The 26,855-nt window shown below is 40.4% G+C and overlaps 1 protein-coding gene across 10 annotated transcripts; it reads right to left on the bottom strand.

The window, feature by feature from the left end:
- Positions 1 to 1,001: 1,001 nt before the first annotated feature.
- Positions 1,002 to 25,527, bottom strand: MFF (mitochondrial fission factor). Of its 10 annotated transcripts, XM_071812494.1 has the most exons (10): positions 24,842 to 24,974; positions 21,918 to 22,120; positions 20,081 to 20,298; positions 19,028 to 19,200; positions 18,072 to 18,160; positions 14,057 to 14,131; positions 10,370 to 10,528; positions 4,958 to 5,020; positions 2,188 to 2,272; positions 1,002 to 1,833 (listed from the first exon to the last, which is right to left on the bottom strand). In XM_071812494.1, the coding sequence occupies exons 3-10, from the start codon at positions 20,295 to 20,297 to the stop codon at positions 1,702 to 1,704; spliced, it is 993 nt and encodes a 330-aa protein (XP_071668595.1). In that variant the 5' UTR covers position 20,298; positions 21,918 to 22,120; positions 24,842 to 24,974; the 3' UTR covers positions 1,002 to 1,701. The 10 variants fall into 10 exon arrangements, with proteins under 10 accessions (XP_071668595.1, XP_071668596.1, XP_065700436.1 ...); XM_071812495.1 differs by lacking the exons at positions 21,918 to 22,120; positions 24,842 to 24,974 and adding an exon at positions 25,391 to 25,527; XM_065844364.2 differs by lacking the exon at positions 21,918 to 22,120 and having other exon boundaries at positions 24,842 to 24,975.
- Between the last annotated feature and the right edge of the window lie 1,328 nt (positions 25,528 to 26,855).

Raw genomic sequence — 26,855 nt, 5'->3', positions numbered from 1 at the left:
GCACAGTATGGGACTTTTAAAAAATCCGCTCTTTATTTGTTATTTGGGTTTTATTTCCAGTTGAAAGACGAAGTCTGTTCCCTTAAAAGCAGCTTTATCTCTTCCTGGTACCCGCAGAGCTCTGTCAAGTCTGCACTGGCTCTGACCCTCGTCTGCATCACCACAGATCACAGGGCACCTTTAGCTTACAAGTCACGGTACAAAATCGATGAACATAGAGAAAATGCGCAAAGCCGGCCCTTCCCTTTGTGTTGTCTTGTGCCAAAAGGCAAAGGCACACGCGTTGAGAAAACGGTAAGAAAAGGCGCACAGCAGCTGTCCCCAGCAACCCGCAGCAGCCGCGTCCAGCAGCGCTCAGGGCAGCAGCACAAACGCGTGTCACCCCGGGCCCCGCTCCCCCGCGGCAGCTGCCCCGCGGAGCCCGGCCATGCCCGGCCGGGGACAGGCAGCCGGGGCCCGTTTGCAGCCCGGGCCGCTGCAGGGCGAGCCGGCACAGCGCTGACAGCAGCCACTCGGCTTCTCCTCTGCAGCCCTTGGGTATCATCGCCTCTTCACCAGTCTGTGTACTCCGAGCGCCCAGAAATATTCTTGCACAAAGCCTAGGTCTGGCTGCTCCAGGAAAGGTCCCTGTGAAGCGCTGTTTTGGCACCACTGCGTGTTCTCCCACACACCAACTGTGCCATGAACACGCAGGGAGGCTGAGGTCACCTCAGCAGCACGCTGTGTGGTTCAGTACTCCCTCAGACAGCAGCCACCAAAAATGAAGTTGATCTTGGGACTGACCAGGGGATGTTTAACCTGACCATAATCCATGGGGACACCAGGCTGGCTTCCCGTACCTGCGTACTCACCACACGCCCCAAGAGCAACCCCACCACACGCAGGGCTGCAGCCTGCAGGGAACTATCACTGAGTTTTCAGTCAATCACTGCTACTTACTCTAAAGATGTGTAGCTTAGATGAACCCTCAAATTTTCATAAAATAATATTAAACAATGGTCTGAGATTTTTTTTAAAGTTTTATTAAATAGACTACATCAGTATCTTGTACTCCATCATCTTTTGATTACTCACAGATTGACTTGCTTAAAAATGTAGCTTATAGAAAAAAATCTGCAAAATTAAAGCTAAAAAAAAAATCATATTACACATTTCTGAACAATCTGCATGTTAGCAAAGAATACCTTTTATTATTTGACCTGAACATGTGCTTAAACAAGGAAGATACTCATGAAACAGGACACACTCCTTGAACATGGCACACCTCAAACTACTCGGACTAACGAAAAACTAGTGCAATCATGTTTAATTGCATCTAACAACAGAACAATAAAAACTTCTTTTTACTCCTTTGTTTTCAGATTTTTTCCAAACCCATTCCATTGGTTTTCTTCCCACAGTATCAAACCATCCAGTGTTTTTTCCTGTAGATCACTGTCCTTGCATTGCATGAAGAAAACTTCATATCGGCTGATCCATATTTACACTGAAGCATGCAAAGGAGGAACTGCAAGTATTTGCAATGCAAATCTATTAAATACATTATAACTGAACAACGTGTCCCTTTAACACTGCAATTCTTTATCTGTGGTGGAAGTTTCCAGTGTATGAATTATAAAACAGAATGCAATTCAAAAACAGAAACAAAGAATTTTGCAACTTATATTTTCAACTATTACATCCTTGGTCCCAGAGCTGTGTCTAACGCCGAAACCAAAGCCAGCTATTGAGTAGCCACAAAGCTACAGTAATTGAATACATGACCATTTCCCTTTTAGCACGCTCTTTGTTTTCTTCTTCCAGAAGTTGTAGACGGCGATTAAGTTTGATTATCTAAAAACAAATAAAGGCTTTTATTACTTCATTAAAAGTTGCTGGACTTTCTAGAAGCTTCTGAATAGCCACATAAAATTAGTATCTCAGACAGAAGGACTTTAGACATTTGATAATTTGATTTTCTATCTTCAGTCACTACTGATCAGAGCTTACTGTCCCTGGGCAGTAAGAACAGATCTGGAGTGGGACTCTGCAGATCCGCAGAACACGTGAGAGCAGCACCACAGGTGTACTGAGGGGATCCCTCACCACGTCTGTTATGGGCACCTTTGCAGCCAGACAGAAAACCTGCTCCCCCATTTTACTATTGCAGCTTTTTCTTAATATAACCAGCTACTGTGTTTTACATACCTGTCGTCTTAAGGAAGCGGCATCTACAACTGTCATGTCATCTGGTGTTCCCTCAAGTGGCGTATCCATGTTGGAAAGACCGTACCTATCAAGTAAGGAAGATAGCTTAGTGGTCTTGTCCATGCAAAGATTAGCAAGTACCATATTTTATCCACATTCTAGTAGATGTATTTTTTGTGGTGACAGAGAGAAGAATTACAACTTTCTTTTTTTTTAATTTTCCAGGTTTTACAGAGTCATCTTTTTCAATAGGTTCCTAACCAAATAAAGCACAAACACATATGAAGTGGGTAAGTGCTTGACTGAATCTGGGTTTATTGCTCTCCACATTTTAATATTTTTGAAGATTCTCCATGCAGACAGACTTCTTGCCATCACTTGGTCTCTCAAAAGACTGTTTCCAGTTATTTAACTGATTAATGAAACCTGAAAATTGCATGAGCTAAAATGCCAAAGTTGCAAGAGACTTGCAAAAGATTAGAAAAAAATAAAATGAAGACTTGGAAAGAATTGGGTGTCTTATGCTTGGTACCTCCTTAAATATCCCAAGTGGACACCTACTGAGACTAATGATCTCAGTCACATTAATCTTTGTATTTTAGGCAAAGACAGAGAACCTTACAAATAAACCATCACGTGCAAAGTCACCGCTTACTGAACTTTGCATGCATTGAAAAGTTAGTTTCCAGAGCACCTCTCAGTTTTCTTAATGTAGCAATTCACAGAAAGCATTATTTTAACTCCAGGGCAAGTTAATTAGCACATTTTTTCATGAGTTGGGAAGTGGCAGAAAGTCTACATAAAGTACCTGTTTTGATCATCCAAATGCTACCTCTTAACCAGATTCTTTTCCAGCAACTAGCAGGTAAAAGTAACTCCTAATGCTGCACCTACCACTGCGTTTCTTACTTCTGAACTTAAAGCTGGTTTCCAATGTTAGCTCCCCTTGACTCGCTTTCTCATCAGGACACAGAAACATCTTAGGAAAATAATGCCACACAACAAAATACATCTAAAAGAATGTTTAGCATTTAATGACAGTTAATGGACAACTTCAACTAATGTGAATATGAGCAAAATTCCTGGAGCTTGCAGAATGCACTTCAGTGCAGAACCTGCTCCTGAATGCACTTCAGTGCAGATCCTGCTCCTGAATGCACTTCAGTGCAGATCCTGCTCCTGCACTAAATGTTCGTTCATCACTTGCAGCAAATTTTATAGAAGACCCCCAGCTCAGGCAGGACTCCCCACTCCCCAGCAGAAAACTTGTCAAAAGTTTCTCTGTATCATATTGTTTCTAAATAGGAATTGCTGTTTCTAGATGAGAGTTGCATTAGTCCTCACCTAGATAACAAGGAGCTCCTTGAGCAACACTGTATAAAAGATAGGAAGTTAATTATGTTTGGTCTGTGGGTGTTTTTTGGATTGAGGGGTAAACAGGAGAGGGAAACCTTTTCCAGGTGAGATCAGGATAAAAACAGCTTTTAGTATGGGAATAGTCAAATCAGCAATTGTCTGTCAACAGAGTCACTGCTGTTACAAAAACACAGTATGAGACCAACAACAACAGTTTTGGCAAACAGTTTTGTTAGAAAAAGCTTTTCTCATTAAAGCCATTATTAATTTTTCATTCTAAAGGAGACTTTAAACATTCACTTAACTATAATTTATGCTATTTACTACTTGTAGTTCTTTCAGTTTGGGCAACATTAAAAAGACAAACTGTTGTATGGGGTTTTTAAAATTATTTATTTCCTCAGTGCTGTGGAGCTCATATTGCTAATCAAAGTTATTTTAAAATAAACCTGTTAATTATAAAACAATTGGAACAATTCTACTTTTTAAAAAAGCCTGAAGTTTTGCACACACACAAAAATAAAGCACGTTTTCTTTAGTACTACAAGTCCTCGGAAAGCCAAAAAGATTTCTTTTTGTAGCCATTTTAAAATCTGTAGTAGATGGTAAAAAAATTCTACCTGCTGTGAAAAGCAGAGAATCTCCTAATTCCAGTGAGATGGGCACATCTCCCTCCCAGCTCACATGAATTTAATATAAAGTCACAGTAAGTTATAGTATACCACTGCTGCTCTACCAACTTCCAAACTATTCCAGGTATTAAATCAAGAGGGTTACCAGTGAGAAATCCCCTGAGATAATCTCTTGGGCTGTTACAAAAACTGAATTCCTGAGTTAGAGAAGAATCACCTGCATGGCACAAATATAATCTCCATTTCAATGAAAACACAGTAGTGGGATATTGGAACAACAGATGCGGAAGGGAATAATTATTTTTTCCTTCATCCTGACTATGAGATTACGTGTCAATCTTATATCCAGTTCCACTGAAACAACATCAATCTCCCAAGACAGTGGCAGTGGAAAGGCATTCAGCTCCAACAACCATCATAGGCACGTTATTGAACACCTGGAAAAACAAGGTGATGCAAGGCCAAGTTTTCTAGCAATAAAAATAAGAAACTCACTACTAAATAGAAAATACTTGAGGTATACTGCTAAAGTAATTTAAGAGTCTCCCCTTGCACATCCCTTTGAGCCAGAATTCTGCTGCACATTGTATCCATTAGACAAGTGAGGTCTTGGCAGGTGGCTTGGATGGGCAAGGAAAAGGCCTGAAATACCTCAAGAGTTGAGAGGGAGGACAGAAATGAGCATTATGCTTTAAAATAAGGACACAAGACATAGAGAAATGGAAGTCTGAACTTTAGACTCTCAATTAGTGGATCATGACTAGCAAAAAAATACTCTTTACCTGGTGTTGTCATGATGAGGGTTAGAGGCAGTGGTAGCAGCTGACCCACCACGTAACACTGGCCTACAGCAGGTGTTTGTAGAGAGAGAGCGCAGACAGAAACGGGAAATGACAGAGATAAGAGGTAAAACACAGAACAAAGGAACATCAAAACACTTCCACTTGTATAATGTTTCAATGCAATATCTATTCTGTTGTAAATTGCACTTTCATATTTCTCTTATTCAAATTTAATCAACAGTGAATGTTTATGCAGCTAAAACATGTAGGTAAAGTTTTGATGATACAGCTGTTGCAATAGAGACATACTTACAAAAGCCTTTTTAATCAGCCTCTCCTCCCTCTAGGGAAAGGGGAGATTTGTCTTTTCTTTACTCATCTATGCTAGATGTAATTCAGAAAACTGGGGCTAGCAGCCTAAGAATTGTGTATCGTCTGAAGAGAGGTAGATCTCTCCAGGAAGAAGTGACTAAAAGCTTCAAGTAGATGGGATGAACAGACTTTAAAGTATTGATCTTTCAATTTATTTTGCTTTCCTTTCTAGGCAGAAAGAAAGAAAGGTAGAGCTTTTTAAGCTGCTGTAACTATATAATACACATTAACTTTGCAACAGGAAGTTTCTGTGTCTGGATGTGAAGATGTGAATAGCAGCAGTACCTTCTGAGGAAGCCAGGACTATGTGTTTTCAGTAACTCTGGTAATGAATGATTAGTGTTCCATAGCCACGATGTGTAAAGAACTGTTTAAGAGCCTGAAATATTTTTTCTGTTTTCCCAATGCTAACAGGAGGTATTTGTACCATGCATTTAACCCATCTATGCTCCAGGAGATAAAAATGAAAGTAAACAAGAATCTAGCTATAAAGAACTTTACAGCAGGTACATGCAGGAGGCAGAGGCTCGGTGCTGAGGTGACTGGGAGAACATCGTGGCCTGGCCTGAAAACGAGCAAGAACCATGCAAAAATATCACAACTACTAATTTAATTTAAAAGGATCAGGATCTAGGAGCCGTAGGAAACTCTGTTACCTGATATAATACTTACTGGGACTAGGTCCTACTATAATTAGTGTCATAAGTGCATATCATGATGTTTTTCTGTCTAGCACATGAGAAAAGCCAGCACTATGTGTTTTACAAACAAAACCCTCATTCCTGATACATACAATAAAAGAATATTCTCACCTAAATGTATGAGGTTTTGCAGAAAGTTATCAAAAAAGGTATTATTTTTTAATCAGAGAAATAATTCAGCTAGTCTAAAGTCTTGCCCTACAGATGCTAGAACTAAATATTCTGGGAAAGCACAAGAGATTTAGGAGCTATGGAGCAGGTTGCAGAATTTTTGTGCAAATATAAATCACATGTAATTTATTGGCAGGCTTGCCAGTATGCAGCGGGCATTTCCCACGCCGTTTGACCCAGGACAACATTTGAATTTTGTGTAATGAGAACAATAGGTCTCAGCTGCTCTCTAAATTCTTGGCCCCTATGATGTTTTGTGGCAAACAAAGTTTTATAGCTGTTGTAGAACTAATCAGTACTAACTAATTCACACTACCCTTCCTAAGGAAAGCCACAGGCCTGGAGGTAGCTGTGCGCGACAGCAAGGAACAACTAGAGCACGCTGGATCTGTGCAAATCAGGAACTTAATCTAAACTAAGCTAGTCTTCAACTCTACCTCCCAACACAGCCAGGCTGTTAAGCTGCATGTGATTTCTTGCTTTTCTTTGCAGTTCAGGTTTCTTTACAGGTGGGCCACAAAGGATCACCTGCCTCTCCCACACCTTTTTACTTGCTTGTATGTATAGATCAAGAAAAATTAAAAAAAAAAAATTATATAGATCACAGTGGCCTCATTACTGGGATCACCTTGTCCCAAAATCAGCAGCAAGTTTTTTTGTAAATACATAATGCACTAGTATAATATAGTCAAGTTATTAAATACATGGCCTTCTTTAAAAAACTGAGTACATTAAAACTTTTAATTTTCTGGCTACTCCTGTCAATTCCATCCTAAACATTAACACATGATCAGAAGAAGCCATAACTGTAAGGCCATGTATACTCAGCACTTAACTGTTTCACTGCAAATACAGTGGCAGCCTGAAACATGATGAGAATGCATAAAATAGAATTTAATAACAGTGGGAAAAGAGGCAATAAGACAATGACCGAATGGGCCTGGCCTGTGTTTCCCTGCTTAGAACAGAGCAATTGATGTCAATACCACAGTAATGACGCAATCAAACCAATGGTCTGAGAGGAGAACAACAAGGTGTGGACAATTCAGGTACCCGGGTCCAACTCCTACTCTTGCTGTGCACATGCCCAGGAGACTGAGACCAGCACATTCTCCTTGTGCAGCAGCGGTACCAGCTATGTTCCCCTCTTGCTGTACTTTGAAAGAGCTCTGGAAATCTCAGAAAGACTGTAAGAATGGGCACTATGACCTCATGGACATGTTCTGGATGCGGACTGGGCGAGAAACTCAGCTTCTGAAGTCCAGAAAGGATTGGCGCGTAGAAGACTCAGTGGCTGGATGACACTGCTCTCCTTGCTTCTCTCTGCGCTGTGAGCGGTTACTTCAATAAAGCAACAGGCTACTGCTTTTCCCAGGCTCTGTCACATTTGCAGACCAACCTCATTTCTTTGGAACTGTATCACCCCGATCCAAAGTCCTGTGTAGCCCTCTTCAATGGTCCTAACTCACATCCCATTTTAGTTCTACCAGGAAAATATCATTAACTTGCTCAATATAGTGATCCCATAACACCTCAAGATAGGATTATGTGGGTGAAGTTTGGCTTTTAAAGAAGGATGGTGGCTTTTTAGAAAGGGCTATTCCAAAGGAAGGGAAAAGTAATAAATTTCCATACTTTTTTCTCCTAAATAAAGAGGTATTGACCCAAGAGATGAAGAACAGTTCAGAAAACATACAGATTTCACAATTCTATTCAGATACAAAATTGCCTTTTCCCCCTGCATTTAATACATTACTGAAATCTCCCTAAATGCAGGTTTGATTTTTTTTTGCCTAGAGCATGAAAGATCAGCTTTAAAAGACAACAGGTACTTGCCCTACAGTCATTTGACAGAAATCGAAATAGAAAAATAGTTAGAACTCAAAACCAAAACTGACCTATTGTTCTTGTCCAAGCTGAAGGAAATGCAGGAGCAAAGATAGTGTGAACAGTGATCATTACATTGTTGCTCATTTAAATAACCTATTATGCGAGCAGCGCTGGCTAAATTAGGCATCATTCATGACCTGCAGCAGTACAATCAGCACCTACCATTAGCAGTCTTAGTAGATTGGAAAACATTTTGTAAAAAAAAGCCATGAAACAATGTAAAAATATTTCCAGTGAGTAACATGTAGTCAGATCTTGTTCATTTTAAAAGAGCTCTTCTAGTATTAAGCATAAAATGTTAAAATAGATAAGGTTTCGAGATAGAAAGCACATTACACAGAGCAAAAGAACAGAGTGCAGGTTTGGAGCAATTTAAAATGAACAATATTTTGCAACCATGCAAGTGGATCATCCAAATTTCACATTCCTACACCAGCTGTAGTGTAATGGTGGGTATCTAAACACCCAGCCACAAGGAACACACTTTCACCTTATTGAAAAGTTCATTATTTTGGCACCTATTTGTTCACAGGTGACTAGAAACAGGTTTCCCATTTCTTCCAGGAAGGTTAGTAATAACACATCAAAAATTAACCTAAACCAGGAAGAGTAGTGCAGCTTTTGAAGTATTCAGGACTCTGGAAATTTTCTGATAACTGAAGTTGAAAGTGTATGTATGGATATGTGTATGTTTCCCACAACATGCTTAATGGAAGCCAGAATAAAACCCATTAGCTTCACTGCAGACTGGGGAAAGGGCTGGAATTTCAGTCTATATTTTAACAAGGACTCTTGGCACAGTATCCATAAGTGCTATTGTTAACAGACAGTAGAATTCTTCCTTATATGGGAGCTTTAATTTTGCAAAACAAACCAAACCTGTAATTCCATCTAATTTCTAATACAGACAAGGGAAAAAAAAGGTATTGCTGTCCAACTGTTGAGAGGCATCAAAATTTTAACAGCTACGGCCTGAATTTTCATGGTCAGGGTTAATAATCCAACTCACAGAATTTCAAGGGAAACCACGCAGCTAACTTGCATTTATATACTGCCAGGTCAGCAAACATGGTGAGTGACGGGAGGTGCCAGTTTGTTAAGTGACCACAAACAGAAATTCACAATAAGATTGGCTTGATAGTCACATTCCCAAAACAACTAGCAGGCAAACTGTTTTAACTTCACACTACAAAACATAAAGAGCGCTTCTGGGACATTAGCAACCAGAGGCAGATGGCGAGTGGCACAGGAGCTCCTGGCACAGGCCAAGCTGAAGGGCGGCAGCAGGAATGAGCAGTTCCTCCCAGGGTTCCTCCCGAGCATCTCCTCTAACCTGAGCTCCTGGCAAGCCCTGGGGGTCTTGGCAAGCCCCGCACTAGAGACTAACTGTGCGGGTTTTACCTGAGCCTCTGTGCTGGCATACTATTGAAATTAAGACTGCTTTTGGTAAACTAACCTTGCCATTATTATCTTTCTAAACGTTTCTATAGTGTTAATCATGCCATTCTTGTAATGCTGGGAAGTGTCAAAACAAAACAGTGCAAGGATAGATCAACTGGGCAAAACTCCACTGAGGAGAATGGAAATACTACACGATGATTGCCAGGAGGCTCATTTTGGCTCATTACCTCTCAAAGTCTCAGCTTATCTGTAAAAACGGACAACTACTGATCAGAGGAGCAGTGAGCTTCTCACTATACATTGTCTTTCTTGCTCTCAGCATCCAGAAAAGTTGTCACCATCAGTCATGAATCAACCAGAGATAACTATTCCCAATATAAACTGAATCAGCCTGAAGTCTTGACACGTTATCAACAGCAGTCTCTAAAATGTCTTGCATAACAGTCTATCCTGTTCCTACACATTCGTTTTAATGCTTTATGACAATATCAACCCAATCTTATTGATTTGCACCATTGCTCACCAACAGAAAAGCAGAAGACAAGGCTAATAAATCGCAGGCTCAGTATCAAGTATCAATTGCAAAAAACATTGATCATCTGGGAACAGCAGAATCCTCTGCAGTCACAGACTAACACTTCCTATTTTGATTTTTATTTGGAAGGAAACCAAAACAATGCTATAGTTCACTGAAACAGAAGCATTTTTGAAATGTGAATTTTGGACAATTAAATTGCTTATGAATAGTGAAAGCAAAGGAAAGCAAAAGCAAGTAATTTGACCTTATTTTGTAAACAGAAACAGAACTTGACTAAAAAGGAGACAAGAAAAGAAAAAAAAGCAGCAAAAGCTGGCAGAATCAGTGACAACCAATCACCTGCGGTTTTCATCCAGCACATCCAAGACCTGCTGGTAAGCCCTACGAGTGGAAGACTGGATAAACGACAAAATGCCACGAGCAGAGTAAAGATTAGTTCCATCTTCAGGTAACATATTGGGAGGACAGACATGGGCCTGTTGCAGTGATGGTGTCACACTGTTCGTACGAGCATAGTAAATGAAGAGAGAAATACTAGTCAGATTTTAAATTTAAAAAACCCTTTTCAGATAGACCCCATTCCAAAATGCTTATTGCTTGGTTTTGGTTTACCCTTTCCCCAGCACTATAAGGAAACACTCCCAAATTTCAGTAGTGTAGGGATTATGAGCTACATTTATATATGTTATTCAGATACAAACACAACTAATAACAATAGGACACAGTTCTGATGTTATACAACTTAGTTTTAGAAAGTCCTTGCCCAGCTAAATCTGTACCTGTTAAGTCAGTATTCAAGTCCTCAGTGATATCAATGAGAAAAGTGTCTTTTAAACACAGAATTTTTTTAAAAATTATGCATAATCACTTTTCAAAACACAAGCCTTTTTCAATAAGGCCAATCTCACACAGAGCCTCTTCAACAAAAATTCTTCTTCAAGCTGTGACTAAAGATCAAGACAGCATTTTGATTTGCACATGAACAAAGTTTAAAGAAAACTACAAGAAATCCCAAAAAAGCAGAGAATTCATATCCCAGCAACAACAAATCACATGATCTGTGTTTTTGACTATAATGCAAAAATAATAATTAAAATACACAGGACTGAAATTCAAACATGACCATGTGAATTATACAAACCTCATCTCTATGAAACAGAAATTAGTTTTGATGAACTGTCTTGGATTTGCTCTTGTTTCTTTACATTCAACCGGATTTTATCCACACTGTCCTTCATGTATCAAGATTATTTTTTTTAAATCAGGAAACTTCAGGTAAAGGTGATTTTTTTTTTTTTAAGAGGAAGTAATTTGTTTTAACTTAATTGTAGATATAAACACAAATGCAAAACAAAGTGTGAGTCACTATATCCTTCAAATCTTAGGACAGTTTTTACTCCAATATTAGCATTCATGATTCAACACATTTCATTTTCTTGCCACTTATGCCCTGTTCCAATAGTTTTTGGAATTACAATGCCAATCCTCCCACTCTTGGTGTTTTTAAGAAATGAAGCAAAGCATTAGTGGCTGAGTGCTTAGAAGCTGTTTTGATATCTGGATGATCTCTAGAAGGGTCATAATTCTATGGATAATCTTATTTTGAATAGAGTTACTCTGCAGCTGACTAGGAAAGAAAATCCAATTGAAACGACAGTTTGGAAGCAGGTTACATGGATGTCACTTCACTCACCCTGTGCTTCAGCAGACAGGCAAGGACAGCACTGGCTGCTGCTCCACTGATACTGCTCATTAGTTATTACCTACACGGCAAATATGTTTCATGCTGCTGTAGTATATTTGGACAAAAGGAAGTAAAAAGGAGGAGGAGACATCAAATAAACATCTACTTTGCTTCTCTACAGCTTTTATCATTCCTCAAGATTTGCAGAATACATCTTTCTTTTATATTTATGATGACTTCTGCTTTGCAATCGATTGGTAGCGGTCACACACACTCACACATTTTACTCTTGAATTGCACTGGAAATGCCAATATTCTCTAGAAAGATAGCAAGCAGCACGGGCAAGTATGGAAATACTACCACTGAAGTGAATTTATGACAATTTCTACTCCTTTGTGGATTTGCTGGCTTGAGGGAAATGACAGAAGAGCTGAAGGTTTGACTCACAGTATATTTTATATTAAAAGTAACTTTTGCTGTTCATCACTTCAGAGATTTAAAGAATGGACTGAAAAAATCTTAAAAAAAAAAAGGTAACAAACAGTATTTAGACATATTGCAAACCAGAAGACACTGTTGAATTCTTGCTGTCCAGAATGGTATTACTGTAAATACCACAGTAATGTTGCATACAAAGTCTTTAGTAGATACTGAAAATAATTCCTATTTAACTAAACCTGCACAAAATTCTCTAGAATAAAGTTACATGTGCTGGTAAAATGAAAAGTGTAGAAAAATAAAGAAAAATCAAGGCAGACTTCAGAACTAGATAATTTCTGACCCCATGGTCTAGCCCCTGGACTACTTTATGCTCTTTGATTTCTAGGTGGCTTGTAATAAAAAGGCAGTTACAAGAGATTACTTCATTCATTTTCAGAAATTATTGAATCCTTAAGAGAATATTTAGTTTCTTAAATTATTTAATTAAAAGATTATTTAAATCTGTTTGCTCCTGGGTATGAGCTAAGCTGTACAGCTACATGAAATTGATGACATTTTCTCCATAAAGGCTATTGCTAATTTTAATAAACCTCTAAAGTGTGTAGTCTGAGAGATCTCTCTCTTCCTTTCTGACTGAAAGTGGGAATAATTCCATGAAGGGCTCAAATGTCAGGATTAAGGAACATGGAGGTGTGGAAGGGAAGAAACCACATTTTTCTTCTTTCCTTTTCAGGATTCAAAATTATTGTCCTGTAAACATGCATAAGTCTTTAAGACTATGTCAGAGACCATGCAGAAGAAATATTATGAAGCAAATATCTGATGTACAAATCAGCAAGATGACATAAGAAAAGAAATTCTAACATAAGGAAAATTCTGTAACATTTAGCATGACTACTTATTGCTAGACATTGTACATATGTAGAAATTGTAGAAGGGGGAATCCTTTCTCTCCTCCATTTGCAGTCTTAGGTCTAGATCTTAGCCCTAGGTATAATTTTGTTTCAAATCTCTGAAAAGAATTCTTACATACAGCTCCAGCCACATATGTTAGCACTCCTTGGTTACAAACACCAGTTAATTCCAGAGTTTAGAATCAAAACAAACAACACGGCATTACAGGAATTACCATGGAAGAGCACAGTAACATATGCAGAGTTTCTAGCTTAGCAGTGATCTTCCCTAAACCTTCTCAAAACATTTGTGATGTGTACAGAGTTTATTTCAGATATTTCTCTGACTTACAATTCTGGAAGAATCAAATGAGAGGTAAGCAGATTTAACTAATCAAGGTTACTTTAAATTCAATCACACAGACAGAGTCTATTCTCATTAAAGACGTGCACACCATCACCTTTTCCCCCATGACTTGCATGAAGAACAGAGTTTCTCAAACTGTTAAACTGCCCTCTCTGGAGAGGTGTGTTTTTCTAAGGGAAAAGCTGGAGCAGAAAAGAAAAAAAAATGCTGTCCCCTTTTCCAAACACTCTTGGTGGTTTGGTGAATTTCAGTGCAGAAGTGGAAACCTTGCACTCACCATTGGCTGGTGACGGCCAAAACAAAACTTTGTTTCTCCAGCTATTCAAAAACAGCCAAAGAATCAAACAAAATAAAGCTATTTTGAAATTTGATTTTTCTTTACAAATACGTTCTTAGTTGAAACTGTCCCTTCTCTTTTGCTGAGTGGTACTTTTCCCTATGTTCTTTACACAGGAAAACGATGTGGCAAAGTTTGAGAAACCCTGAAGCAAAATTAGAAATCACACATTCAGTGTAGCAAAGGCTGTTCCAAATTTCATATTCTAAACTACAGATACTTTGTCAGAAAATTAGTATTGCAGAAAGCTATGTAATTAAACACACTCTTGATTTTCATATACCAGGTAACATTTAGGCTTACGTGCAATCCTTATTCGAAAGAGGTGACTGGAACCGTGGCATTTTATTTCTTGGGACAGTATCTGATCTGTACCACCTTGAATAATAATTGCAAGGTCTTAAGTAAGCATCCTTTCAAATAGAGATATTGTAATTTAGAGAACTGTCATCATTGCTACGCAGACAGATAGTTACTGTACAAGCAGATGCCTGTTTGTTACTCTCAGTTTTTCTAAAAGCATTGGAGAATTACTGTCTTTAGTGAAGCCCAGCTCCCAGAAACTTCTCAGAACTGTCTCTGCAGGCAACTGGATGACAAGGAGAGAAAAACAACAGAAAAGAAACAACTATTCGTACCACATAGACATCACTGTGACAGGGAGCCCAGCCAGCTCTTTTGCTTCAGTCTGATAACCTTTTCCGGAACATTTTAGTTTGTCACTTTGTAGGTCAAGCTCTAGAATTTTGTGCAGTACCTCTGAATGTTTTATCCAAGGGGGACAGTAGTGTCCCAGATTACAAGTTGAATATTATAGTCCTGTTGAAAAAACAAAGGTTTTAAAAAGCAGTGCTCCATGTGCCTTTTCAATGGGGTCCTCATCACAGCATCCAAGTAGACTATCATGTCTATTAGAAAGTTGAATCAAGGAGGTAATAGAAATAAACGTTAAAAAAAAAAAAAAAAAGAAAAAAAGTATTTTGTAGATAGGAATTAAGTATTTTAAGTAAAATGTGGACTCTCCTATTCGAAGATGTGACCCAGACTCACACAACCACAGGAAATTAAGAGCTGATCTTTATCAACTACCATAGTATTTGTTACTCCAGAAGTAAAATACTTAGATATGATATGAACTTAAAAGTCAAGACAGTTTTGATCAATCAGAAATGTATCATTACTGTAATTAGAATGATTATTTCTTTCAGCCAACAACACTGGAAATAAAAACTTTAGGAACAGCTGGTTTCTTTTTGGTTCTTGTTTTTTACCACTGGAAAAAAGAATACTTCTACACAGTAAAGAAATTTAAACGTGATATGAGGTAATAGGTGTACAACTACATTTTCTGTAGTGCAAAGAATACACTTGTAGTAGAATTAATCTACCTAACTGATCTAATTTATCAACAAGGAAGCTAAACTTAGAAGATGTGTCATATTTACCATAAGCCTCCAAAAGGATAGTAGTCTACGGGCTAAGTGATACCCAAAACCACCTGAGGTAGCATCATTTACATAAAGCAGGTTCGTTTGCTTATATTGCCTGTTTTGTGCCATACAGAAACACTTCCACATGGGGAGCTTCTCTAAGTAGCTACCACAGTGAAAACAAAATGCCACCATCTCAGTTTTGTTTGTAGAAACGCTAATTCTGGTTTTATTTACATGAAACTTGCTATTTTTTTTTTTGCAGTTTACAGTCTATGTCCTGTGGGCCCATACTATGAAAAGAGCCAAGAGCCCTTTTCACAAGTACAAAAGAGTTGGCTTTCCTGCATTTGTGTTAGCCATACAAGTTCCACCTTGAAGACTGTGTTTTCGTAATCTGGATTCACAGAATATTCTCCTGCGAGTTCACCAGCTACACAGACACATTCTCCACTTGGAGACGGACAAAACATGGATGAGGGAGGAATTTCAGAGTCGGCATCACTGAGAATGCTGCAGCATGATCAAAGTGATTTATTTTTTTTTTGGAACACCCTGAATCAGAAGAAGCAATGACAGAAAAAGAAGCAATTTCTAGGAATCTCAATGATTTTGAAACAGATGATCTACACATAAGGCAGAACATAACTTCTGTCACAAGAAAACAAGTACTTGAGAGGACAAGAGACAGATGAAGTCCTACTAAAATATATTATGTGCAGGTCAGCAAGCGTGGAATGCTGCAGTGAAGAAAGCTTCTTGCACATGGGCAGTGAAGAGTGGAGATACAGCAGGCTCGATATTAGCAGCTATTATTTTTAATACAAACAGAAGAGATCCTGGATCAATCTAAAGTTTATATAATTTTCCTAAAGACACATAGTGGAAACGGCTTGGCATTGGAAGTTTGATTCATTTGACAGACATCATGCAGGCACTAGCATGGACATCAAGAGAGGAAAACTAATCTTCAGATGTGTCATAATCTCCTGGCTTTTGTAAATCATAAACTGAGTCATGCATGCTACCAGTTGTATGGTCATTAATCACATGGTTTTTTATATTTTGAGGATTCCAGGGGCACATTGTATTGCTAAGCCACTGAAGGACTGCTTGTAGATTAATAAACAATGACAGCAAATAATACTCAGATCATTATAAAACTAATTCTATCTATAGCTACTGAGTAACAAAGCACACAGGCGAGTTTTACAGATTTAGAATATTGAGATTTAGAGAAGTCCAAATGTATGCAAAAAACGTGACAGCCACTGGATACGTCCAGTCAGAGCTGACCTTGCCAGTTTCCCAGCTCGCTGGCTGGGCAGACACAGCCCCTGACTTTTGGAAAACTGTTAACCTGGGAATCAAGGATAAAGTGATTTCAAGAAGTTGCAAGAATTCATGTATCAAAGAATGGTAAAACAGAGCTGGTAACATCTAAGGGGTAAACCTTTTCACAAGCTGCTTTCATCAGATGAAGACCATCTATTCCAGCATGCATCATGTAAACTATCAGGCATGTGAAGGCCATTTCTTCAATGAAATTCCAGTATGTCCAGTCCAACAGGACATAACTGGATGACCGATACCACAGGGAACCTGGGCACTTAGTAGGCCACTCGAACAGTTGGAGAAAGAGCTGATCAGGAGCTTAAGAATGTAAATGTGGTTTTGCCAGCTCAGTGAATATATATAACTGATCAGACTTGAGTACTGAGACAAGTGCAATCTCTAAGCTTGAATGACCCAAAAGTCTGATGAAGAAAGAAGAGGAATATATGCAACAATATTTCCATTAAGATCTAGAGGAAGAGAAGGAGAATTATAGTATGTCTAGAGCATGCACCAATGTACATTTCAACCAGTTCTAGACAAATGAACCAACAAGTAGACAGATACATAGTATATATAGTACCTCCTAGTGCCCCTGCTGTAAATAGAAGAAAACAGACATTTCTAGGACATTATGCAGTTGATCTATTTTAGACTAAAAATAGGTAGATGCTAAGTAGGTCATGAACTTATTTCTCTGTAGTTACTGAGAATTAAGTTTATGGTGATTTAGCAACAGTGTCACACAGTCTACACTGGGACAGATGAATACCATCTTTTACGTCTTAAATCTAAGATCCTTTCAACAAGGGAAGTATTCTTTATGGTAGCTGTACTGACAATCTTTTATACATGAGTTTTAAGTGGTATGTTGCAAAAATAGTTCTAGCCAGGTGAAAAGATGCTAGCACTCAGATTAGACTGTGATTAATCAAAGACTATCATATCTAATAAAAATATACAGATCTGTATGTCTTCAGAAAGCACCGTAACACTTCCTACCTCAGATGGTATCAACAGATCAAGTTTCCAATTCTAAATGCTATTTTCCATTTTGGTCTCAAAAGATCAAAATATATACTCACAGATTCCAATATATCAAGTATATTGACACCAAAGAAATATGATTTATTCTAATATGAGGAATGATTATGAGGAAATGCACACGAATGAAAACCACTTTAATAGCAACAGTGAGAGAACTGGAAATATTTTGATGCACAAAGAACTCCATTTCCTGAAAATTCAAGGAAAAATAAATATTATACCAGTTCAGAAACCAAAAAATCTTCTGCAGTAACAATTTGCGATAGCTGGTGAAACCAACTGTGAGCCCACAAACACTCCCACCCATCCACTGCAAAACGCTTGACAAATGAGTCGCCTCACTAAACAAAAAGCACAGAAATTAAGAAAAACGCTGGCCTTATAATATTTAAAATTATGTACTTGCCACAATATACAAAACTGGGAAAAAAAATTAGGAGATAAGGAACAATGAAAATATGTAACGAAGTTGTAATTTTGCCACTGGACACTGTTGCTCTACTCACATAGAATCATTTCGGGCCAGCTGGCCATTCTGTCGAGCGGCATTTTCGCTCATGGAACGTTCTCTCTTCAGTCTTCCCACTGAGCGGACCTGCGTAAAAGGGGAGAAAGAGGGAGATAAAAGGCAGGGAATTCCAGGAGACACTTAATAACTTGCACTGAAGATTTGTAAGTCAGATCTGACTTAGATACAAAGGCTTTCATGGGTTTCACAGTGATCAGGAGGAAAAAAACCGATGACAGGATCTGATGCTGGTTCTTGCAAAACCAAGGTCCAAACTTATTGCAATCCTGTCGTTATCTCTCCATATGATCTGATGCCAAAAGTATGAACAAACAGAACTTTGAATATGTAAGAAAGCAATTTTATGTTTAACATTATTTCCTATCACTAGATATATTTCTACTGTATTTTATGAGTCCATAGAATATGAAGCTTCATAAATATTTTGCAATTTTCAAGATGTCAATGACACACCATCCACCTGGATGCCAGTGTTCCACCATTCTCTGATGTCAGTTTTCAGAATTTTAACAAAACTCACTAATTCTATGTGCTGTTACATCAGCTGGCTGTGAGTTCCAAGGGTTAACTTTACATGTTAAAAGAATCTGAGTTTGTTTTCTGATAACCCGCAAATTAAAGAAATCTTGCAGCTCGCTCTTCAATCAAAAGGATTTTTTGTTGAAAGTATTTTGAGTAGTTCTAAAAATGACTTTATTTTTGCAAGTACTGGGTAATCTTCCTGGATGTGCAAACCCCTAGCCATATTCCAGTTAAATACAGATCTTCAAAGTCATAATTAGAACTACTACACTGCTAATAAAACTATTGCTGTATTTTCCCAACTAATGTTAGCACCAAGTAGATCTGCAACACAGTAGAGAAATCACTGCTCTTTTCACTTTCTTTAGTGGACTGTTTCTCAACTAAGGAAAAAGCAAAGTAAGTACTAGCCTCTTCACTTTGAGGTGTCTGCTGTGGAGGTTTTTCTAGGTCCAAAAAATCTAGCGGTCGATCACTAAGAGATATAACACGGGGAGGAGTTTTCAATGCCAGTGGTTTGAATGGAGTAGACTGAAGAAGGTCAAGGTCTGGTGGTCTGGAAAATGGAATGTCTCCACTATCACCTGCAAGAACATCAGTTGTCAATAGAAAGCAAGCTGTTCTGAGGCCGGAGGGCTAATGATCAAGTTCAAAGACATCACATCAGTTACTTCCCCTGACTATGCTAAATAATTAATTATGCCTTTCTTTAACAGGGCATGTATGTTAAAAACTTTGGTTAAAGCTCTTAAAAAGACCACATTAATTGACAGTTTTTTGAGTAGTTTCTCCGAGAAAAACGATGCCGAGTAATCCTGAGCAACATCAAGTGTTACTGCAAGGAGGGCACTTTTAATCTCAAGACATACTCCCATTAAAGGCATATTTGTTTAGAAATACGGTGACTAGGGATATGAAGATGCCACTCTTTCAAAGCATTAAATATATGTGTGTCATGCATTTTGCAAATTGTAAGGCCTTCAGCAGTTCCAGGTCTCTCACTGTAAAGCCCATGACCACAAATACTAAAGTATTAATAGCGTCCACTGAATAGTAGACAGATCCTTAACACAATTAGCATTCTGATTGTAATCAAATACATTTTGCATGGTTAATATATAGTACATCCCCCAAACTTGTTATAGTTAATTAAGAAAAATTAGGTGTAAATCAGTATTTTTTTTTCTCCAGAAAGAGTTTACTAAGCTGAAAAGTCAGCAATTAAACTTATCTTCACAATTAGTTCATTAACTGTCTCTACTACAAACTATAGCAAAACTATTCGTGAAACATTTTCAGAGTTTAGGAGCTTCTTAAGTTGAGGAGCAATAACCGTTTGAAAACCAGAAAGCCTTTTACAGCTTTTTCTCTTAAAAATGTATCAATATATATTTTTTCCACCCAGAAATTGGGGAACTAATTTAAATTTTAACCTATGTTTCTTTTACTGAGATGCAGACATACCTGCCACTACAATCCGCTCTGGAACCTGCATAGTTACACTGGCATTTGGAAACCCTTCTTGGATGCCCTTCTCATGGTCAGCATTTTGAGGAGCTACTTTGAGTTTTTCTGGGACCCTCATGCGCTGACTGATTCCTTCCGTGTATTCCATTTCATACTGAAGACGATTCATTTCTGCCATCTCAGCAGCTGGAGATGGGAACGCAGCCCCACTCATTCTGGGAAGAGAAAACCAAAAGCTGTAAAAGCAATATAGGAAACCAGCAGAAAGTGCGTAAAGGGAACTCTTTGTTCTGATTACTGGGCATGTGGCAGATGATCCTAACAGAACAGACTTATTTAGAGAAACAAATTACACAACAAAATTCATAGGAAGTATAGTCACAAGGAGTTGAATTTGAGGGCACTGACAGAAGAACCAAGTGATGCTGCAGGCAATGCTCAAAGCTGCACTGAGGGTCTTCAAACTGATCTGTGACCAAAAAAAGTAGAAATTCTGCATGTAATGTACTATTCCCATGCTGGCTGGCAAAAAAAGAAACATCAACAAACCAAAAAGAATTGATGGGATTGGTAGGAAAGCTATTCAGGACTGGTAAGAAATCAGAAATATTGATCTGTATTTACACAGATCCAGTGAACCAGTATTGGAGAAAAATGGGTGAAGTCTTACAAAACTGCATGTTGATGTGAGGGAACTAAAGAAAAGGCTCAGCTTTGGCAGCAGCCTTCTGTTTGCTGTCAGTCACCCAGATCTCACTGCATCTTACATGGACAAAGCTCCCTATCAAAAGCCTGTCAAATCAGCTTGAAAACCTCACATATTCATCACCTGTTCCCATCACAAGCAATTCTGTAAACTTCTCACTTCTGAATTTTTCTGTAAATTAAAATCTTACTTTTTCAGAACAGATACAAGACGGGCAGAGAGAGAATAAGACTTTATTTAAACTTAAAAGGCTTTGCCAATACTTCATATACACATTTTCCTAAAAAAGGAAGGGAATTTCATGTGAAGCAGCGGGCGACTTTCCTAGAAACTGGGCTGTGAGAAACTTATTAATGTGGCAATTGCTGGGAGCCATATCAAAGACAAAGACTAAGATAACTGGGTTTTCTTGAGGTTAGATTTAAGGTTGAAAGAAAAAGAAATCCTAGAGCTGCACTTGCAGGTGGGCTGGAAGGGAACATGCACAGCTGTTAGAAGTAGTGGTTAGTGGACCTTGTTGATGGCTCAGACTGAGGTTATGGTCAGTGACTCGGTTAAGAGAGGGACACCCCAGAGCTGCAGTCACAGCGGGGCTGGCAAGAGGCTCCCAGAGGAACCTATGAGCTGCAGGGAATAAACAGCTGTGAGAAACTTCTTATCCAGGTGATGGCTGGGGGTCCCTGCCAACAGCTCAGACTGAGATAACCATTATTTTTAGGGTTGGGATTGAGATAAATATGTATTTCTATACATATATGTACACGCACACAATATGTAAGTATAGTTATCCTGGCAAATTTGCCTATAGGAAGCATAGCTTACTCTAGCAAGAAATCTTGTAGTGGTATTGCTTGAAGTAGTTCCCTACGTGAAGTAATCTACCCTGGCAAAAAGGCAGGCTTTGCCACTATAATTGCAACTACATTCTGTTACTATTTTTGGCAGCAAGGCTGTATCTGTTGCTGTGTATGTGCTTTCGTAAGCAGAACACGCAGAACTTTGCAAACAAAGTGCCTCAATGCAGACCATCTACGCGGCAGGTGAGATGGACCACAAGCCATTTTTCTCACTGTCACATAGAAGCAGTACTTCCCATATTTATTAATAAAACCTCAATCTAATAGTAACCTTCAGACAGCAGAAAGAAGAACACAGAAGGATCTTGATTGTGTAACACTATATTACAGGCACACATTTAGCATATTTAAGATGAGATCCACTTGGCAATCCATCCAGGGATCCTCAGTGTTATTTCCAGGACTTCCTGTCACCACAGATCAAGTGGAAGAATCTCAGTCATCTCAAAGTCTCACTGCAGCACAGAAGGAGGACTGGGGGCCAGGGAGAAGGCAAGAAGGTCACCATTCTGTGTAAACTTAAAAAAAAATAGTTAAAAAGGAAATATCTGAAGTCATGCAGATTTAACTTCTCTGTATTAATTCTTACTGTTTGTATGTATCAAGTGAAAGGAACTGGAACAACCTACTTAATTAGAAATAAACACTTTATAGGACTTCAAGAGGTGCTTAAACAGCTCTGTCACTTCAAAATTCTTAAGATTTCACTCCGAGATGTTTTGGCCCCTGCTCTTTGGTCTTGCAAGTCAGATTTGTCCCCCTAGCAAGACATTGGCCAGATCAGGCAGTGACATGACCAAAGTACAGAGTCTTCCGACATTTCCACATTCAAAAAGGTGCTTTTCATTTTGAAACATGGTCTGTGATCAGTAAAGCACTTCCAGATCAATAGGAGTAATAATTGTAATGTCAATAAAGAGAACAAATTTTAAGAACCTCAAGTACCCAGAATATCTACTGGCAGCAGCTCAAAGAACTGTTATTACTCATAAGACTTCAGAAAAAGCGTTTCACTGCCTATTTACCTTCTCATTTTGCAATACCTGTACAGTTCTAATTTTTGCTATTAAGTATCGCTACACTGTGGCAGCGTTTACACCACAGCGTCCCTAAAGTTTGGCATTGCTTTTGTACCCAAGTCTGCATGACAACTGCTTTCCAGCCATACAGTAAAACACACACACAAAAGGACAGCATTAGAACAGTCACTTTATGAACTATTTATAAAGTAAGTATCACTGTGTGTGTTTAGCTGTACCTAACAAGGACCTATATATCCAATACCTCAACATATTCCTACTCTTGCCTACTTCTCATCTACTTTTTGTCGCTGAGAATTGCATTTTTGTCAGTTATTTCAATTTTACCCCTTTTTACAAGAGAACAGCAGAACAAGGAACAGTGAGATTTCAGCAACAGAAAACTTAAAAATATTTAAATGAAGCTTGTTAAACCCCCCAACTATTTAAAGAGAACAGAATTTGAAGTTGTTTTCTGTAATGTTCTTGCTACACAAAGCATTTTACAGAATACATTAATAATAAATCAGAGAGAAAGAGGATTTAAAAATTGATATTTACAGAACTAAGTAGCTCTAAAGAGGCATGAGAATATAAGTCTGAGAACGATGAGGCAGTAAAAATACAATCACAAATACAGGATAAATAAGGGACTGAGAGCAGCTGAAGCACAAATGAGCATTAGTGGCATTTAATGAAAAAAAGGAAAGAAGGAGAAAAATCCAGAGGATAAGGGAAGAGAGAAAGAGATAAGGTGAATTACAAATGTTCAGAAAGACATAGTGATTCCTCCTTCCCCTGTCTCCTAAACCAGAACAGTAACGGAGGAGACAGGGATGAAGTGATGATCATGAATCTGAAGGATGACTTTTTGTCAGGATTCTGGCAATAATCAGACATTGGCCGCATCTGTGCTGCAACCAGGAATGTTATGCACGGCGTGATGTCTGAGTTACTGAAATATATGAGGATGAGTACTGGTAACAGCATGGCTGTGCCGGCACTGGGCTCAGAGCTGGTGTCACAGCCCTCACCAAAACCACTGTCGCTTCTCCAGCTATAGTGCTGCTTGGTCCGGATGCAGCTACTTTACAGCCTGTTCAAGTGAACGCCAGCTACAAACCGCTCCTTTGGCAAGTGCCTGGATATCCTTTGGTAAGTAAAAGTGGTAGAGTAGGACTTCTTAGAACAAAGATAAGCAAATGTATTATAAGACCGAAAGGACCCTATCATGGGACCCTAAAACTGTCAGAACATATATCACATAGGCATTCAGGATCAGATACTACGAAATAACAAATAGCTAATGGAACAATTTGAGATAAAGGAGAGCTAGGTGCAGGCTAAATGCTGAAAGCTGTTCTGAATAGCGCAGCTACACGTGTTGAACTTTTAAAATACCTTACCTCCTTTCCTTGGCACAAGGATGATGTGAACAAAAAAAATATTATACATCAACAAGGCTATAGGATCACAAAATCCTAAAGGCTGCCTTCTTTCAAGTTTGTTTTGCTCCAGTGGGAAGTTTTAATGCAAAATATTTTTTTCATAAGAAAAAATACTAGAAACGTTAGGAGGAAAAAAAAATTGTCAGTCTTGACAACCATTTCTCAGAAACAGGCAAATACTCTTGTGACAGCATGCAGAGCTCTCGCAGCAGGCCCCCAGGTGCAAGGCGAGCGGGCTCCGCACCGCACGGTGTCCCCGGCACCAGCGTCCGCCGCGCGGCCCGAGCCCGGACTGCCCGAGGCTCCGAAACGCGCGCCCAGGGCCGCTGCCAACCCCCAGCAGGGCCAGGCGGCTGCGAGGGCGCCGGTCCCGCTGCTCAAGCGTTTCCAGCCGGGAACGCGGAGCCAGGGGTGCCGGGAGCACCGGGCGTGCGAGCGCGGGCAGCCGCAGGTATCGGGCAGCGACAGCCGGCACCGGAGGGACGGGGCAGCCACTGACAGGGCGACGGGCCGCAAGGGTGCCCGAGGTGCGTGTGGGGGGAAGGCCGCGGCGCGGGGAGCGGGGCTGAGAGACGCAGCCTAAGGAATGATCCCTCTGAGGGGCAACGGCAGGGAGGGCAGGGGACGGGCGGGCTCGCTCCCCGCTGCCAGGGGCGCCCCACGATCAGGCTAACCCACCCGGGACAACCGGGAGACGCTGCCACCAGGCCCCGGCAGCCCGTACTCACCCAGAGCGGCGGGAAGGCGCTCGGCAAGCCCCTGCTCTACCCTGTCCGCCCCGCTGCTGCCGTGCTCCGGCCCCTCGCGCTGCCTCCCGCGGGCAGGGCCGGTTAGGCAGCGCGGCGCGCCCGCAGCCCACTCCTCAGGCGAAGCGCAAACACCGGCCGGCTTGTCCCCATCGGGCTCCCGTAAGAGCTGCTGAGCCGGCAACCGCGCCTCATGTGACCGAAAGAGGGCGGAAGCAGCTCTCGCTAGTGCCTCACGTGCGAGACAGCCGGAGGGTATCCATTTTCAGTAAGGGCAGGCCGGCGCGGCGCAGGCGCGCTGGGGGTACCCGCAGGCCGCGGCGCAAGGTCACGGAGCGGGGCCGGGCGTGGAGCTGCCTTGGAGCCGGGGGGCGCCGGCAGCCGGCGGGGGATGCCGAGCGAGCGGTGCTGCCGGCACGGCGGCCCGCGGCTGGAAGGAGTGGGCGGGCGCCGGTCCCGCTTCCAGCCCGGGCGTGCAGAGCGGCAGCTGGCGGCACAGGCCGGTGCGCGGACAGACGCTGTTTAACTGACCCCGAAGCTCCTCGTCGCCTTCTTCCGCTCTTCGTGAGGGACGAGCCGCCGCGGGAGCCTGGAGCTGCCCCCGCGGTTCAGCCTCGCAGTGACTGGTGGTGCCCGAAGGGAAATTTTGGGCATAGTCGGGACCCTCGACCTCAGCGCCCGGCCACTCCTGCCCCGGGCTCGGTCCTGTTGAAAATGCTTCTGCTGAAACCACTTCTCAAAACCTGCCTGTGTCCTACGTGTTGCCTGACAAGAAGCAGAGCTTTTTGTGGAGCACTCACTCTCTGCTTATGTCTTTGTGCTGTGGTGGATAACATGCCTTTGTAATATGGAAACACAAGGATCTAATATGTGTTAACTGGGTGGAAAATCTGGAACCAGGGATAACGCCCTCCTGTGCAAGCGGAAAGGGCCAGGCCCTTCAGGGCACGTTTCTGAAAGGCAGGTAGTTGCCTACGTACTGCTCAAAAGCAACTGCACACTTTAAAAAACCTAGGTGCAAGTGAAACTTCATGTCTTATCAGCTGGTGAACTCCACAAAGGCTGTCCTGGTGAACAGTGTCTTTTCTACATCAACCACCATCCCATTAACATTACATCAAATTGGTCAGCAATGACAGAGCCGTCCATTTCCTGTCCTGCTTAAAACCAGCTTGCAGTCAGTTCTGACCAGCAGAGCACCATCTCCTCACTACCATGGGCCCCATTAGGTTATCCTTCCTGAAATTGGTTCTCACTCACAGCAGGGGCTGCCTATGAACAGCTGTTTCCTTGTTGTGTGGGTATCTCAATTTTCCAGTTGCATACACTAGAATAGAATGAACACTGCTACTATATCTAGCAGTTAATTTTTTAAAGAGAGCTCAGATTTTGATTTATGGTCACGATAACGTTTTGGAGGTCTGAGCAAGCAGGTGTGCCAGAAGTATTGAGTGTATATGGATCCAAGCCCTTGCTAGTTCAGCTCTTCAGAAATGCCAACAGTGCTGTTTTGCAGAGGCAAGTGGTCTGAAATATGATCTCTTACTAAATAAAAGTTGTATTATGTAACACTGAAATTAGACATTATTTGCCTTTAGATAAATGATCTTACATTTGGCCTCCTTAAAACACAAATTGTTGACCTGAGCACATCTTCCCAGGCAATCTTAATCGCTTAGGAGAATCCTCAGTTCTACACCTTCTCCAGGCTTGAAGATTTATAAAACATCAAAAGGGGTTTAGTCTTTAAAAAAAAATTTATAAAAATTCTAAAAACTGGTTCTTGAAGCATACTACAGATACGGTCCTTCTCCTGATATTCTCCATATATGTTGAGATAAATTATGCAACTATTTTTATTCCATTGAATATATGATTGTTGTTCATAAACTGAGTGGTCACACAATAAAAGTGGCTACAGAATAGTCACTTGGGTTCTCCTAATCCAGAGGAAATTCTGCAGAAGAGCCCTGGCAATGATGATAGTGTAGAATCA

This window comes from Patagioenas fasciata, chromosome 9 (assembly GCF_037038585.1).
Source record: "Patagioenas fasciata isolate bPatFas1 chromosome 9, bPatFas1.hap1, whole genome shotgun sequence".
NCBI classification, from domain to species: domain Eukaryota; kingdom Metazoa; phylum Chordata; class Aves; order Columbiformes; family Columbidae; genus Patagioenas; species Patagioenas fasciata.
The sequence above is the reverse complement of the archived record's forward strand: the minus strand, read 5'-3'. Positions and strand labels throughout refer to the sequence as shown.

What these genes read in the sequence shown, in the direction of transcription:
- MFF (XM_071812495.1), bottom strand. Translation starts at nt 20,297, where the DNA reads ATGAGTGGGGCTGCGTTCCCATCTCCAGCTGCTGAGATGGCAGAAATG. An exon ending in AGAGCGGATTGTAGTGGCAG is followed by an intron (nt 19,201 to 20,080) that starts GTATGTCTGCAT and finishes ATGTTCTTGCAG; the next exon opens with GTGATAGTGGAGACATTCCA. An exon ending in AGACACCTCAAAGTGAAGAG is followed by an intron (nt 18,161 to 19,027) that starts GCTAGTACTTAC and finishes CCTTTTACGCAG; the next exon opens with GTCCGCTCAGTGGGAAGACT.